At 45.6% G+C, this 16,573-nt stretch overlaps 1 protein-coding gene across 2 annotated transcripts in view; it reads left to right on the forward strand.

Moving 5' to 3' along the window:
• MB21D2 (Mab-21 domain containing 2) overlaps window positions 1–8,963 on the forward strand; it is a 59,308-nt gene extending 50,345 nt beyond the window's left edge. For both annotated transcript variants that reach the window (XM_032119810.1, XM_032119811.1), the window contains one exon: window positions 5,289–8,963. In XM_032119810.1, coding sequence (XP_031975701.1) covers window positions 5,289–6,553 — 1,265 coding nt within the window. In that variant the 3' untranslated portion in view covers window positions 6,554–8,963. The remainder of the gene's footprint in view (window positions 1–5,288) is intronic.
• Window positions 8,964–16,573: the final 7,610 nt, after the last annotated feature.

Here is a 16,573-nt window from a genome sequence, read left to right on the forward strand (position 1 = left end):
ATTGTCAAGGAACCTCACAGTCCCTGTCTAGTGTCTTTACAAAAAATGATAAAAGATCTTTGTATTTTTGACTAGCCTGGGGTTTCGTGTATTTCTTATAGCAGTCAAGGGTAAGAATTGCCCGGCCAGCATGAGACATCCTGAGCTTACAAATTAGTTGTCTGCTAATAGCATCCATTGTGTGGTTATTGCTGTCTGAGCAATTCCAGCCACTTTCTGATCATCCAGGAGGTCAGACTTCCTTAGGTCTTGGGACTTAAAGGATGGTAATGTTTTCATGTAGAAAAAAGGCATTTTCAAGGTTATGCATCAAATAGGATGAACCTGAGAGGAAAAATCAAGAGTATGACTGGTCCTGACTATGCTGGCTCCTATGGAAGGATTAAGCAGTAGAAAAGAGGGAAGCAGTGGATGTATGAATGATCCTTAGCTTTCCCTGTATAACAGATAACAAATACAAGGAAGATCCCTTCTATATATCTTTTCCCTAGACTGCCAGGGAACTCGAGGGGGGCATACACCAGTTAGTGCCTGGGTCTGGCTTGGCTCCCGGAAGAATTCCTGTGAAAGGCTTCTTCTGTGTGCAAGGTTCTGCCGATTCTCCTTTGTGGAACCTTTCTGAGCACCCATTGCTCCTTTGACCTCTCTCTAGTTCCCATGCAGCAGAAGTCTCTCTGAATTCAGTGACTGCCCTGAACATCACCCCATTCAGTTTGATGAGACCAAGTTAGACTAACAGAACAGCATCTTGTTTTTCCTGTGTTTTCTTTTGGTGGCAATGGTTGCACATCTAAGGCATCAGGAAGAAAGGCTTCAAGAAGGAACCCAAAATTAGGAAATACTTATGTTAGAAATAAGTTTCTATGTCATATTTTTCTTGTGATCAGTTTCTTCAAAGACAAATCTTTGTGTTCCTCCTTATTTACACAAAGCTAGTCATGAAACAGCAGCGGATCCCAGCACATACTACAATGGTCATGAAATCAGTTCATCTGAAATTCTGTAATGGGTGGAGAGCATCTTTGTGTTGCCTTTTTTTCATTTTTTTTAATGGAAAGAATAGTCTCTGGTCATCTGCATCAGAGTCACAGTTCATTCAAGGATGTGTCCCAAATGTAGTTGTTATATAAAGTAAAATCTCTTTTCTCTGTTTTTATTCTCTTTGTGTCTTAGTGCTTGAAGTAGAAATAAATCCTTTTTTCTTGACACTGAAGAAACAACAAAGGAATGAAGTTCTGTTGGTAGAACTCACTTGCTCACCTGTGTTAGTATGAATTCGTGTTTAGTAAACCAACCAGCAAGCCTGGCCTACAGGTGGTGCTCCTGATTCTCACATTCTTGCCTTTCTCATGCTTGCAAGCATACTTACCTGTTAGGATGCCAAATTTAATAGCTTGGGAAGATCTTAAACTAGTTACATGTCTAGGAAAACAGAACTCCTTTAAGGTGCTTTAGAAAGAAGTGGTAACTGTACACCAATCTCTCACTTAGCTTTGCCAAATAACCTTTTCAGTGTCACACAAAGTACTACTGCAAATTATGTGGTTTGCCCAGTAACAGCAAGAGGCTTCTTAAGTATCAGTGAACCCTCTTTGATGCCACGAGAGCTGGTCCTACAGCTAAAATAATTTTTTTGTGTGTTTGACCCTACAAATTCTGGTTCGGTCTTTACAGACAACTCCACAGGGCTTCTATAAATTTCATTAGGTTTTCTGTAACCCCTATTGCCTCCTCCTCCCAGGTGTTCCTGGGACTGAGATGAACAGAGCTCAAATAGCCCACTGGTTCTATTAAGTACTTGGGTTGAGTACCAGTCTTGGTGTTTTTCTTCTTTGTATTTGCACTTACATGCTTGCTGAACTGGAATGCCTACTTCTGTTGTACATTCATGGGCTGTAGAAACTTGGGATGAAAGCTTTGTGACAGGGTAGTGTGTGCCACACAGTGTTGGCTGACGGGATTCCTTGAAATCCCTTCACATGTTAAATAGATTTATGAGTAAGGGGGGCAGTTTGAAGAGACTGCAAACCCCTAAAGCCTTAGGTAATCCTGAATTTGGCTAGCTAAACTATTTATAGAACGCTCTATGCCTATTCTAAATATACTTTCCTCAAGGGGACCTTATCTCAACTCCCTGCTCCACCACTTCAGTTGGATCAGCAATGCTGCTGTGATCGTTAGCAAAAATTCCTTCTCTTGTTCTGTGGCAGAGCTGCAGATGTTGCTGGTTTAGGACTTGAAGGGGAAATTCTGTGCCAAGCAGAGCTCAAGGGTTTGAATTTAAACTGCAGCCAGCCAGGTAGAGAGATATTGATGATATATTAGATCATTTCCTGTAACCATTTCCTTACTATTTTTCAATATTTCCTGTCTGCTGGTCACTCTAGAGCTCTGGAGAGGGAAAATCAAATGACTCATTGACGGTGTACAGAAGGCAGGGCTTGAGTCCCACTTGCTGTTGGTTGAATGGGGTTAGACTATCAAGTCTGTTACTCCCACTTAAGGACAAAGAATCTCTTCAGGAGAAGGAGAGCAACTCATCCAACAGCAGATTCCATAGTGGAGAACCTCTACCTTTTAGAAAAATCGTGATTTTCCTTTTTAGTCAAAGGCTCTGGGATAGAAGTTTGGTGCAAAGGGCACGCCGCAGAGCATTTTTCATCCTTCAAGTTTTAAAACACTTAGAAAAATGCATCCTTTATTGAATCCTGTAGGTTCAAGCATTTTCTTCTGTAGGATAGTTACATTCTGTGTGCCTATCTCAGGAACATCTGCAGATCACAGTTCTGAGTGGGAAATTTTGTGTGAGTGTAGAGGCAGGATGGGCCATCAGAACCCTTCATATCGTGAGTAGCTGTGCTGCCCCAGAGTTAGGGCCAGTACTACTTTAATCTTTGGGGAAAAAGAAAGAATTGCTCCCTGTCCCTATGATGTGATTGATCCAGACTCTACTTCATGGGTATTGGACTCGTAACTTACAACAGAGGTGTAAAGCACTGAGGCTGCTTGCACTGGTTCAAGGAGAGGATTCAGAGGCAGTGTGTCAGTACTGTCTGCAGAAGTCACGTCAATTTAGGTACCCATTAGAAAACCCCTTCTGGGTACAGCAAAGGAGTGACTGCTACTTATTTGGCCTCTGGGATAGAGAAGCCTGTGCAAGACTTTGCCGTTCCACAGATCAGGGTAACATAGCTCACTGTGTATCTAAGCCTCAGAAAATGTTTTTGAGGTTGACAGAAGCTTTTCTTAGTTATTACCCTTTGAGGATGAACAGGGCAACGTGTGGCAAGATCGCAGAATGGGATTAACTCAGGATTTAGCAGGAAGAGTTTCTTAGCACTCCTTGAGAGCTATTTCCTTCTATTGCAGCCCCTGGAGCTGCATGAAATGGAAGGGGTTATGTCCTTGCCTGGCTGGCAGGAAAATCATCCCAGCTCAGTGCAGCAAAATGGACTGGGTCCAGTGCTCTTGGAAGGAATGAAACAGGTAAAGTGTATTTAACAAGGAATTTCACATGGCAGGGTTTCAGTTACACTGACTATTGTCCCAAGATGTGTTCTGCTTCACACAGAGGTCTCTTCCTATAGTCTCCTTGGCTTTTCCAAGGAACGAGTGTCCACAGAGCTTTAGATTTTGCTCTGGTCATGGCTTACCTATATGTATACAGATAGCATTTCCTTGTTGCTATCCTAGCATGCAGGAAAGAACAGGTGAGTCTCTCTGCTACTCAGCCTAGTGCAGCCATCAGTGCCTTGGGATGCTGCTGCTCCTCTCTGCTAGGATGACCCACTCAGTACAGACAGTGTCTGTGATCCTACAGGGATGCTTTACCACAGGAAACTCTCTGCAGTCACTGGGACTATGACAGAATGGGTGCTCAGACTGTAGTGCTGATCATTTGTGTCTCAGTAAAAAACATTCCTAATGTGTCTGCCTGTGATTTCTGGGCTGACAGAGTGACTGGCAGCTTTCTGGCTCACTCTGTTATGCCTCTGGCTAGTTATTCCCACTGCTGTCTCTCTAAGACTGGCTTCCTTTTAGTGGAAGTTGTCCATTTGACCATTCTTGATATAAACAAACCATATCACCTTTCAGAAGCTGGAGTCAGTAATGCATGCCAGCAGAAACTAGTGCATTTGTGCTTGTAAGGAATAAGTATCTATCTATACCTTTTGCAGTGCTTATAACAGCTTCAGCATCTCCATTCAGAGCCACTGGCCTTTGTTCCCTCATGGCTGAGGTGTGGTGGCTGAATTGAGGCTGGGAAGCAACCAAAAGCGTTGAACCACAAGAGAAACGCCAGCAGTGAAACAGCCCAGAAAGCAGGAGCAGACTACAGAGCAGTTGAAGTGCAGAGCTCAATTTTAAGCCTAATTTGAACACTGAATGAGGTGCTAATATCTCAGCTCCTGTGTAGTGTCTCTTCTCAGTCTGCTGCTCGTGTTCAATGGACACAGTATAGTGTGGTGTATATATAGAATACCCAGTGAAAAGCTGGCTTTGTGCAACTGGTACAGGCATTGCAGGGTGAAGGGAAGTGTCTGGTTTTGGTGCTGAAAATAAAAATCTGTCTTCATGTCTGTGTTCCGGGGAGCTGATCAGATATTTTATGTCATTGCAGCTTGAAGAACCAATTTCAGAGCTGGCTTCTCTAATTGCCTGATCTTTTAACCTGCTCCATTCACCCATAAGAGAAGGATGCATTTCCTTTGTTCACGTTGCCTTGTTCATCAGTAAATGTAAAGCAGATTGTAATATTAGACTTGCTTGAACTAACATTTGTACCTATTCATTCACTCATGTACAAACCAACTCCCTGATGCTGGTCCAGCTTTTATCTATACCAGAGAGAAAGTAAGAATAGTGAGTCAATTAATATTCTCTTTTCTCTGGAGTGTTGGTGAAACATTTGGATACCATGGAAATGAATGTCAATATGGTGAAACACTGGTTTAGAAGGTGTTTAAAAAGCTAAATTTAGTCCTGGAAGTAGCTTTGCTGTGTCTCACCAGAGGCTTCTGTTTTTTTCCATTGCTCGCAGTGTGATGTTTAGGATGGCCTTCATACATTCCCAGGAATGCCAGGGAAGGCTATGCCCTGAGTCAGGTGAGATCAAAGGTTGTCTGAGTGCTGGGCCTGATGCATATTTTTGCCACACCAAAAGTGATAGATACCTCTGGTTGCTTTTTTTTCCTGCTTGATATGGAATGGATTTTAATCCTGGTTAAGTCCTGAATCCTGAAATTTTTTGCCTTTTATGAAAGGACTTCTCTTTCTGTCTTTTTCAGGCATGGTTCAGAAACTTGACCAGAAGCTGCCTGTAGCCAACGAGTATCTGCTGCTGTCAGGAGGCGTGCGGGAAGGTGTGGTGGACATTGACCTTGATGAGCTGAATGTTTATGCCCGGGGCACAGACTATGACATGGACTTCACCCTGCTGGTGCCTGCGCTGAAGCTGCATGACCGCAACCAACCAGTCACGCTGGACATGCGCCACTCGGCCCTGTGCCACTCCTGGCTGAGCCTGCGCCTGTTCGATGAAGGAACCATCAGCAAATGGAAGGACTGCTGCACAATCGTGGACCATATCAATGGAGCTACTAATTACTTCTTCTCCCCAACAAAAGTTGCAGACTGGTTCTATGAATCCATTAGCGTTGTCCTCTCTGAGATCCAGAAGAAGCCCCAACGAGGGATGCCAAAGGTGGAGAAGGTAGAAAAGAACGGGACTATCATATCCATCATTTTGGGAGTGGGCAGCAGCCGCATGCTGTATGACATTGTCCCTGTGGTGTCCTTCAAAGGCTGGCCAGCTGTGGCACAGAGCTGGCTGATGGAGAACCACTTCTGGGATGGGAAGATCACAGAGGAGGAAGTCATAAGTGGGTTTTACTTAGTGCCTGCATGTTCCTACAAGGGGAAGAAGGACAATGAATGGAGGCTGTCATTTGCCAGGAGTGAAGTGCAGCTGAAAAAGTGCATCTCCAGCAGCCTCATGCAAGCCTACCAGGCCTGCAAAGCCATCATCATCAAACTGCTGTCCCGCCCCAAAGCCATTAGTCCATATCACCTGCGGAGCATGATGCTGTGGGCTTGTGACAGGCTGCCAGCCAGCTACCTGGCCCAGGAGGATTATGCAGCCCATTTCCTCCTGGGTCTCATTGATGATCTCCAGCACTGCTTGGTCAACAAGATGTGCCCTAACTACTTCATCCCGCAGTGCAATATGCTGGAGCACCTCTCCGAAGACACCGTCATGCTCCACGCGCGGAAGCTGTCCTCGGTGCGCTCCGACCCTGCCGAGCACCTCCGAACTGCCATCGAACACGTCAAAGCAGCCAACAGGCTCACCCTGGAGCTCCAGCGGCGGGGCAGCACCACCAGCATCCCCTCCCCACAGTCAGATGGAGGGGACCCCAACCAGCCTGATGACCGATTAGCCAAAAAGTTGCAACAGCTAGTGACTGAGAACCCTGGGAAGTCCATCTCTGTCTTCATTAATCCAGATGATGTCACAAGGCCCCACTTCAGAATTGACGATAAATTTTTCTGAGCTTTCGTCAATGTTTCTTGGGATTTTTATTTGTTTTGTTTTTAAAAACTCTTGCAGTGTGCAGGTTTTTTCATTTGATTTTCCTTGATGACTTAGTCTCTTGGTTTTTACATATCCAACGTAGATTTGATCGATTGAGAACAATCTGAATAAATTATAAATCCTGGTTCTGCAGGACAGTGCAGATTTTGAAACAGTATATTACTATTTCATATGCTGCTTTGATTTTTTTCACCTACCCTGCCCCATTGTCTGTGAGTAGTTTCTAAAGGAGGACATGCATCATAAACACAAGCCACAGTGTAATGTAATGTAGGGGTTTTTTCCAAGCTTCCATAATTCATGTACATTGTTGGGCCTGGAGAAAGGACAACTCACCTTCCGTTGCTTCAGAAATTCACTTCTTTTTCCATGAGCTTCCATCACCCTAAAGAAATGAGGAGAGGCTGGGTTGGAAAGCACTACTGGTAATTTGGCAAGGCCAAATCTACTGGGCTGAACCCCAGTTCATCTGTTCTTCACATTTCTGATACTAGGGGAGAGAGCTGACTTTAAAGATGATGATGCAGCTTTTTGGGGAAAGAGTTGTTTCTGTTTTGATCTACTTTTTGAATGTAATTGTTCATTAATTGGACCTTGTACAGTCCAGAGGGTTGTTTCTGCTGCTTTTCCATGCGGAATAAGGTTATGGAATGTTAGTTTTAGTGTGTGTAATTATTCAAAGCCTTATTTAAATTCTATTAAAGAACATACCATTTTAAATGTAATTGCACTAATGAAATCTCTGCCATTACCTCAGTCCCACTGTTTGTGTTTCTTTCATGAATTAGCATCTGTTATTAGGTCTCAATATTGCTGATTGCTTGAGACCCCTCAGGTCTCATGGTTTCAGGTGATTTCTTGATTGTCTTTTGTAAAAGACTCTTCCTTGTTAGCCCGGCTATGTGTGAGCAGTCAGAGTTTTGCATTGGCATATTTCTTTGGATGCGTATTGTGTGTTGCAGTGCATATTGCATTAATATGTATTGCATGTTGTTGAAACAGGTTTACCATTAGATAAGGATGTAATGCTAAAGCAGTGGTATGTGCAAAGTGAATCAGCCAGACCTCGAGCAAAGGAGCTACCTTGCTTCTCTAATGCATGTATTAGGCCTGATCCTTTCTGGCAGTTACCATTCCCTGGACTCCTGAGAACTTTCTGACTCACCCTGGGATATGGGAGATCTTACTCTGGTCTCATGTTTGCAAAAGTTGTGTTTGTATGTAAACTTGTGGTGCAACAGTAGCCTTGAAAAACACATACACTTCTTCTGTGTGTAGGATAAAATGTATGGTAACAAGGGTTAGTCTGAGCCAAAAATAATTCCAAGAGTTCAAGGATAGAGTGACTTATTGTGGCTGGCTGGCCAGTGACTGATATTTAGGCCTTAAATCAGCAATTTGGGCTTACTGATTATCCCAGAGACGCTGTTCTGATCCAAACTTGATGCATGTGTTAAAATGTGATTATTAGAGCAGGTTGAAGTATTTTTTAAATATTTGACAGACAAATGAGGTGCATATCTAGTAAATTCTAACTGATAAAAATTGTGTATGAAAAATGTGTCACTTTTTCAGCCCAGCCTTTCTGGTAAAGAAACCAGGCTGGTGGAGCAGCACACCAACAGCTTTGGCAACTGCTTTATTAGATGGCAGGGAGGTTTCAATACCTGATCTAGTGCCCAAGTCATGTCTTAAAACAAAACTTTAGCTCCTCCATCTCTTGGGCATAATTGAAAATAACTTACACCCCATTGCTATAGCCAAGATGTTCACATTTACCTGAATTTACTGGTACACACTTACAAGAAGCTCTCAGAAGTTGCTGGCCTGATGGAGTGGACAAGGATTTAACCTTAAAGCACAACTGGCTCGTGATCATGAGCCCTGGTGCAGCTGCAGTTTGGTCTGGGGAAGGAGATGGATTGACTTCAGCAGAAGCAGAACCGGGTCCTACCCGTGTGGCTATTGCCAAAGATGAGTCTCCATATAAACCTGTGTAACCTGCCTGGGGAGGCAGGAGAAACAACAGGGAATCCTCTCCAGAAATGCTTGGAAAATGCAGATTTGTTGAAATGGTTTCTTCCCCAGTCTCTGGGACTTCTGTTTATTGAAAGAAGAGTCTGGGCTGCAGGATGAAGTTTCCCATCACCACATCAGAAATCTGCTCAGCACAAAGCAGCAGCAGCCTGGCAGGCAGAGTACTCTCCCAGGAGTCCCATTGTCTGTGTCAGTGCTCCTGAGATATGCAGAAACACAGCCTTCCTCATGCCGGTTCAACATCCTGCTGACCAGCAGTTTGACTAGCCCATGTCAAGCTCTGGTGTGTGCTCCTTTTTTTGGTTTTAATTAAAAAACATTTTGAAAAGTACTTGTTCTTCCTGCATTCTGTGTGTTGGGTTGTTTTTTTTTTGGGGGGGAATGGAGGCTTGACTTTTTACTGGACTGAAAAGCAGTTTTCCAGGTAGGTTTGTGAGAATGTTGTATCTTCTACCTGGATCATCTCTCTTCCAGGGAGACAGAATCCTAATCTGCAGTAGGTTTGTATCTGTCTGGTATTTGCTCCTCTCCACGTACTATAGTTAATGAAGCAGGCTGCCAGCCCAGAGAATTGACAAGTATTCTGTATATCTGAGAACACAAAAGACTATTTTCTTCCTCTTCTATTGTCCCCTATTGCCTTTGAGTATATGCTGGCACAGACTTGTGAAGTGCAGAGGTCTCTATGTGGGATTTCAAAGTAGTCAGTGGGTTTAGATACCAATGACCTTTTACTCTTTACTTCTCTCTGCAAGTTTCAAGGGAACCATGGTGCTTTTCCTATGAGAGAGTTCTTAAGTCATTCACACAAGCATTCTAGAGCACTCAGCCCCATGGGGTTAGAGACTTGGCCAATCTGACAAACACTGGAATAAGAGGGAATTTGCTTTAAACTAGCAGTGTAGGCATCTTCCTGCTGATGTCGAGACAAGACAGTGCTGTGAGCCAGTATCTCCATGGGAGCTTCAGTTCTGCACCCACTACTGTGGCAGATAAGATTTCTTTTTTTCTTTTCCTTTTGCCCATTAGCCACCTTTCTGCTGGCTTCTCCCTGTCCTGAGTGATGTTGCAAAAGGACTGGGACAGTTTGTGAGGGGTTGGTGGCATGTAAGAGGTCTCCTTTGTGAGTCTGTGAGTTACTGACTCCTACAGGGTTAAAAGGGAGGGAGTCCCAGCCAAGAGGGTCTGGCTTTGAGGCATTTGAATGGTGGGGAGGAAGAAAAAGTGCCCTTCAGATGCTCCACTTCTCCTCGGTGTGGTATTCCTTGGGCATCCTGGCTCTGGTCCTACTCTTGGAACATGCTTTTGCCTTTGCTCTTTCCATAGGGTTTCTGGCCAGTAGGACAATGGGAGAAGCAGCTAATTTGACTTCCAGTTATTGTAAGTTCTGGGAGATGCTGAAAAAGCTGTCACTTCTTCAGAGGGACACCTGAACTGCTGCAGAGGTGACAAAACCACCAGCTAGTGGGGGGGTTACTCCGTGCTGTGTTGGGAGAACTCATTTTAAGGCAGAAGGGAACAAGAGACCAAGAGCTTTGTGTAAGCCTGCAGTCTCTGCTCCTTCAGGCATGTTATGTGAAACCTCAGTCACTCTTGTCTGGCTGTGATAAATTGGTTTCTGCACATATTCCAATGCTTTAGCCTGGAGAAGTGTTGGTGCTCTAACCAGAAAACTACAACTGAGCATCAGAGTCACTCTTTGCAGCAAAATACCAGCAGGACTTTAACCATGCACTGCCCAAAGTAGAAGCCAGTCCTCAAAAGCCTCTGAAAGAGCTGGTTTTTAGTGGTCTGTCTTTTCTGTTGTCATTGTGACAAATAGCACTAATTTTGATCTAGATTCTTGGACTTTCCCTGATTGCCTTGTTCCAGTGGAGAGCAACATTGTTTTGGCAGCAGTGGTGGCTCTGGGCTGGACACCTGAGCTCTGTGCCCCTCCCCTCCTTGGTCTCCTCATGGAGGGCTGTGAGACAGGCTTGGGTCTGCTACAAATTGGCTGAAACAGCCACTGAAAGGTGGCAGTCACAATAAATTCCATTGGGAGACTTGAAAATATGCTTGAAACAAAGCATGTGTATTTTGCTGGATAAAGCTGATTGTGGTCAGGCCAAAAGTAAGCAGACATGTATCGTATTTTATTAACCCATGCATAATACAAGTGGCCATGCACAATGCAAGTGACTGTGGCAGAGGGAAAGGAAGATAGACTTTGCTAATGATTATTTCTCATAAATTTTTTAAAGGGGCCTAGAATTGCTTAAAAAACACCCATCTGTCCCTTTTTGCAGGTTCAGTGCTGGATGCATTTTGCCACTTTGTCTTGTATTAAAGTGAGCGTGTTCGAAAGGTCACTGGGCAGCTGAGTGTAATAATGTTCACATTCTCCTGGCATTGCTCAGTGATTAGAAGTATTCAGCATGCAAATAGCTTGTTCAACTTCAGCAAGTACATCATCTCCCTCCTGCCAGCCTTGCTTGGGGTGAGCTAATGGACTTTTAACATTATACAGCTTAGAGAGCACTGTCTCTAATAGTTCCTGATTAAGCTCTCCAGAAAGGCAAATAACCATCATGGGGCAAAGGCTAAACCAGGGGAGGTGGGAAAAAGAACACCCTGGCCAAGGGACTCTTGCTGACATGTTTTGGGTTTAGGGACATTCAGCATTATATTTAGAACATTGAGACTTTCGAGAACTGTCTGTCAAGTGAATCCAAATTTATTTCCTCTGAGTGTTTTTAGAATAGTGATAAAATAGCCCACACTCCCTTCTCCTCCTCCTTTGCCATTTATAATTGATTATTTTAGGACTGCTCTGAGGAACTATTGTGTTTTCCTATTATCATTGTCCCTGGCTCAGCACTGTGCTTTCAGGCTGAATGTAGGCTTTTGGGGGTTATTTTTATCTTACTGGCCTTCTGTGGTAGAGGAACACACTCTCATTCAGTCTCCAGACAGCCTGGTTTGCCAGGAAGAGATGTGGGTGCATATCAGGGGCATCAGGCTCTCTTCAAACTGACTCAGCCCTTTCTTTCCCTCAGTTTTTGCATGTTAGGAATATCAGTATGGAAGACGTGACTGTGGTCTTTCTAGGCACAGAGAAGACATGATACGCGATTCTGAAGTCAAGCAAGCTCCATTGCAAAGTGAAAATTGAGCCCAAACAGCCACTTTTCTCCCTGATTCTCAACCCCTCTGACTCCTTTGTTTTAGCTTTATTTTGGGGAGGTGGAGAGTAGAGAGATGAGCTGGTTTTGTCCACTTCAGTGGCTACAAATCATAGCTTTGGCCTAGGATGTTAGGCACTTCACTCATTAATGGCTTTGTCTCTCCAGGGCTCCTATTGCTTACGCCCTACCATGACATTGACAGGATGGGAGAGGGTTTTATGATTTGTTCAGCACTGTGCAGAGAAAGGAATGGGCATTTTTCATGAAGGGCTGGTGACCTTTTGTGTCCTCCTTCCTCCTGTGTGCCAAGGCTTACGCACACAGTGTATTAATTGCCACTTTTGCGGGCTGCAGCTGATCACACAATAAATGCCAAGGTGCTTCTGTGCAAACCAGTCTTCAACCTTCAGCATCCCTTGCAGGGTAAGTCTGCTCCTGACTGAAGTCTGTGCTCTCAGAGCAGATTTTGGTTGTGTTTGGAGGGTACAGGCTGGGTCTGTGTACACCAGTGATGGCAGGCCAGGGGACAGCTTCCTACAGCTGACACACAAAGAGACAACTCCACTTGTCTGATCTGAAAGACCACAAAGAAGATAATCCTTCCTGCAGGGAGGCCACTGCAAAGTATAACCTTTCCAGCACCATAACTTGTGCAGTGACCAGGAGCAGTCTCCACGACTCGTGCCACGATAGAGGCACCCTTGTGTCTTTGTGTGTCATGTAGCAGCCACAGCTGCTGGGGCTCTTTATGCCTTCTGCCACCATGAGGGATGGAGACCAGAACTGTCTCTGGTGGTTTTGATGTTTAGGCTCCAGAGCTTGTCTGGTCCACCTCCAGACCCACACTTTTTAACATGTCCTAACAGGCAGAAGAGCTGTAATGAAAAAAATCAAAGCTGCAACCTTTATTTAGCTTCTCCCAGATGTTTCCTCTATTTGCTAATGGTTCTGGCTGATCTTGCTTGATGTGCACAGTGCTATATTCATTACATTATTTTGTTAATCAGTGGTGGCAAAACTGGGATTGACAAGTGTTGTACTTAACCCCTGGACTGCTGTGGGCACATATGTTATCTTGTGGAATACTCGAGCTGGTTGCCCTAACATCATCTTTGCTAATAATTAAAATGGATGGAACAATGGTGGGAAGTCATTACAGAAAGTTTCTAGAAAAGAGCGTGAGCGCACCAGTTAAAGGAGACCTCTAGAAATGGGAACCCAGCTGTCCTGGATCCCACCAGCCCATTGTGACTAAGTCCAGCAAGGCCTATGTTACCAGGTCAGTAGCACAAAACCAGTTCCTCAGTTGTTCTTTCCCCAAGGCATGGCTTTTTTCAGCATCAAAACCCTCTGAAGGCAGAATGTGAAACTCAGTGCACCAGGAGATATGGAAAGAAATATGTCTTAACTGTTTCCTCTGGTCTTTTTTGCCACTGCACCTGGCCTGCCCCGTTCCCCTCTCCGTCTTTAAATAAACTCTCCAGAGGTGTTCTGCTACACAATAATGAACTCAAATGAAATGAAATGCTGCTGAATGGAGCTGCATAAGTGCCTTGTCATATTTTGTTATAATCACCTAGTGCGACTTCATCGTCTGTGTCATCTGTCTCTCCAGCTTACTCGTGGAGCAGCACGCACCGTGGTGACTGGGCAGAAAAGGAAGAGAAATGCGGGTTCATGTGAGTTGGAGTAAATAATTCAGAGGCACTGGTTGTTGCTCTGATACACAGAGCTGCCCAAGCTGCCAGGGCATACTGGTCCAGCATGCACAGAAATCACACTCTCCCAAGGAAAAGAAATATATGGAGGAAACTGAGCGAACCCTCCGGCCTGTTAACTTTCCAGCTCATTGAGCAGGTGAAAACTCAGCAGCGTGGCCGTGGGGAGGGGTGAGTGAGGCTGCAGGGCGTGGGGAGCAGTACCTGAGCACTGGCACCTGCGATTGCACTGCTGTGCTCCATTGTGAAACTGATTAAATCCAGTCAGTGCTGTCGGTTTGAAAGCCATTTCTGAATAGCTCAAGAGAAAAAGGGTGGGAAAAAAACCCCAAAACACCTAAGAAGCAATACTTTGTGCACAGCCCTTCCACAGTGCAGGGGCAAGAGTGAAAAGGAGCTTCACATGATCAGTTTTAATGTTGTGGTAGACTCGGATTTCCTGCTCAGCTGCTGCCTCACAAGGAACCTTACTTTGTTGTGCTCTGCTTGGAATGGGTTTTGCTCTGGTTACACAGCTGTGGTAACTTTGGAAAGATGCAGTTTTGGAGGCAAACACAAACCCAGGTGTGACTGCTCCACTGTGTGTGGCTGCATATAGAACTCTTAGTCTTCCAATTTCTTGCTGTATCAGTGTCTTAAAAATTCTCCTGAACAGTGAAGTGTTTCTTACCTTGATACTTTTGTCTCAAATTAAAAGGAAGTCAGTGCTGTTCCACAGTGCAAGGATGAGGCACATTCTGTAACTCCCATACAGTGTGCCAGGAGATCTGCATGGTGTTTGTAGGCCAGGTCCTGCCTGGCTTGCCTTTCCTGCCCCCCCATTCCTTCACACCCAGGCACACACAGGAAAGGTCTCAGGTGTGGTCTGGAGGTCTTGGGCACAGGTACAGCTATCCTTCCCTGTGATGGGCTCTGGAGTCAGCCCCTCAGAGCAGTCAGGAGTGTTGTGTCTCTGTGGCTCACAGCTGTCCCAAATCCTGTTGGCTGCTCACCTTTCAGGCATAAATACCTGCAGCTGTGCAGCTGCACCTGCCTTGAAAAATGAAATGTATCTTTGCACAAAGCTGAAGGATTAGGAATTACCATGGTTTATGACTGGAGGCGGGATTTATTTATCACAAAGAACTGAGTTAATGTGCCTATTTGTGTAAACAGATCTGAAGTCTGAGGGAGCAGTGAGATATTTAAGACGTCTGAGTCACACCCCTCCAGCACTGCTGGTGCTTGCAGGCACAGACCTGGTCCCTCAAATACTTGTTTAATGCCATTGTGTTGGGGTTTTAGTTTAGTCTGTTTTTTTTCCTGTTAAAGGAATTTTCTCCCATATGCATGTTGCTAGGGGACAAATAGCTGTACTTAAGAAAGACAAAAGGGGAGTGGGGCGGACCTGGCTACTCCTTTGTCTACACCTGGGTGTGGGGTCAGTTCGCTCTGAGCGTCCGGAGAGAGAAGCTGCAGAGAAAGGAGCTGCTGCTTCTTTCTTTTTGGCCGTTCTTTCTTTCTGCTGGAAACAACGCCGGGACCCCAAAAGCCGCTTTCCCTGCCCTGCTGGAGACCGGGCTGTGGCTGCCCTGCCCCGCTGCTGCTTCGAGCTTCCGCTACGCTGTAGCCCTGCTCGCCCTGCCTGCCTGGGCCTCCGTGGGTTTTTCTCATCTGGATACATCTCGTCTGCCACCCGGGATTTGCGTCCGTCCCTGCCGTTTCAGCCTGCTGTTCCTGAGAGCCCGGGATCGGCTGCCCAGGGGTTTGTGAAGCCTTTGTTCCATCCCTTCCCAGGATCCCAGGGCACCAGAGCCGCGTGTTTCCCGAGCTCGCTCCGGAGCGCCCCCTGCAGCCGCGGGGGAACCATCGCACCTGCCCTGCTCACTGGGAGCCGCCAGCGCCCCTGCCGGCTGCGAGCGGAACTGCACCCGAGGGGAAATAGCCTGACAGCCGAGAAGGCTGGCACTGGGTTTGTGATTGCTGTTACTGCCATAGTTGTTGTTGTTTTGTTTGACTGGTTATACACATATATATATATAGAGTAAATAACTGTTATTCCTATTTCCCACATCTTTGCCTAAAGGCCCTTGATTTCAAAATATAATAACTTGGAGGGAAAAGGGGTTATATCTGCCACTTCAAGGGGGGGGCCTCTGCCTTCCTTAGCAGACACCTGTCTTTCAAAACCGAGACACATTGTCATATAATAACTCACCCCACGGGCTGCTTGGGCCCAGTGTAACCACATGTACTCCTCTGACCTGACTGCAAAAAGGTTCTTAAGATCCAAATGCCATTTCTCCTTCAATAGTTACCGCTCTCACTGAACTCTTCCCTTGACAAGGCACCCTGTGAGCCCAAAGAGCTCTGCCCGGGAGCCAAGGGCCAGGCACAGCCAGGAGGAGATGGGGTTTGTCTGCCTCCCCTCCCAGTGCTCTGTGCTTGGCTTGGAGTCAACACCTGGGTGTTTTCCTGGGGACATTCAGCACCTGAACAGCACAGCCCCACGCGGGGCCAGCCCAGCTCTCCCAGGCAAGGCAGCCCTGCACTGACCTGCTCTCTCCTTCCATGGCACTAATGAGACCACAACCAGCTCCCATTTCTGGGAAGAGCTCTTTTAGAGCCAGCTCGGGTATCTCTTGGCTGCGTGGCATTTGCCAGATGGGAACACATCCCCTCTGCTTGCAAAGCTAAATAATGTCTCGCAGCAGAACTGCAGCCTCCCAGTTCTTACTGGAAACAACCTTCTCATCTCATCTGCCCATGGTCTTGTCCCTTCACACATCTGGCAGGAAAAGGCAATATTTTGAGGTCAGGGTGATGATGGGGAAGATATCTGCTGTTGTCAATTTAACACACAGTACTTCAGCAAATGTCCACATTTGCCAGCCTGAATTCAAAAGATGAAGAGAGGGGCATGAGGACAGAATAGCAACACGAACTAATGAATGTGTTTGTAAAATAATCTCCTGTATGCATGACTCACTTTTAGTACCTGATTTTCAGTCTAGTCACAGAGGGGCTATGTTGGTTTCCACTTCTGCAACCACAGAAATTCCTTTGCAGTCAGTTAG

This window comes from Corvus moneduloides, chromosome 10 (assembly GCF_009650955.1).
Source record: "Corvus moneduloides isolate bCorMon1 chromosome 10, bCorMon1.pri, whole genome shotgun sequence".
NCBI classification, from domain to species: domain Eukaryota; kingdom Metazoa; phylum Chordata; class Aves; order Passeriformes; family Corvidae; genus Corvus; species Corvus moneduloides.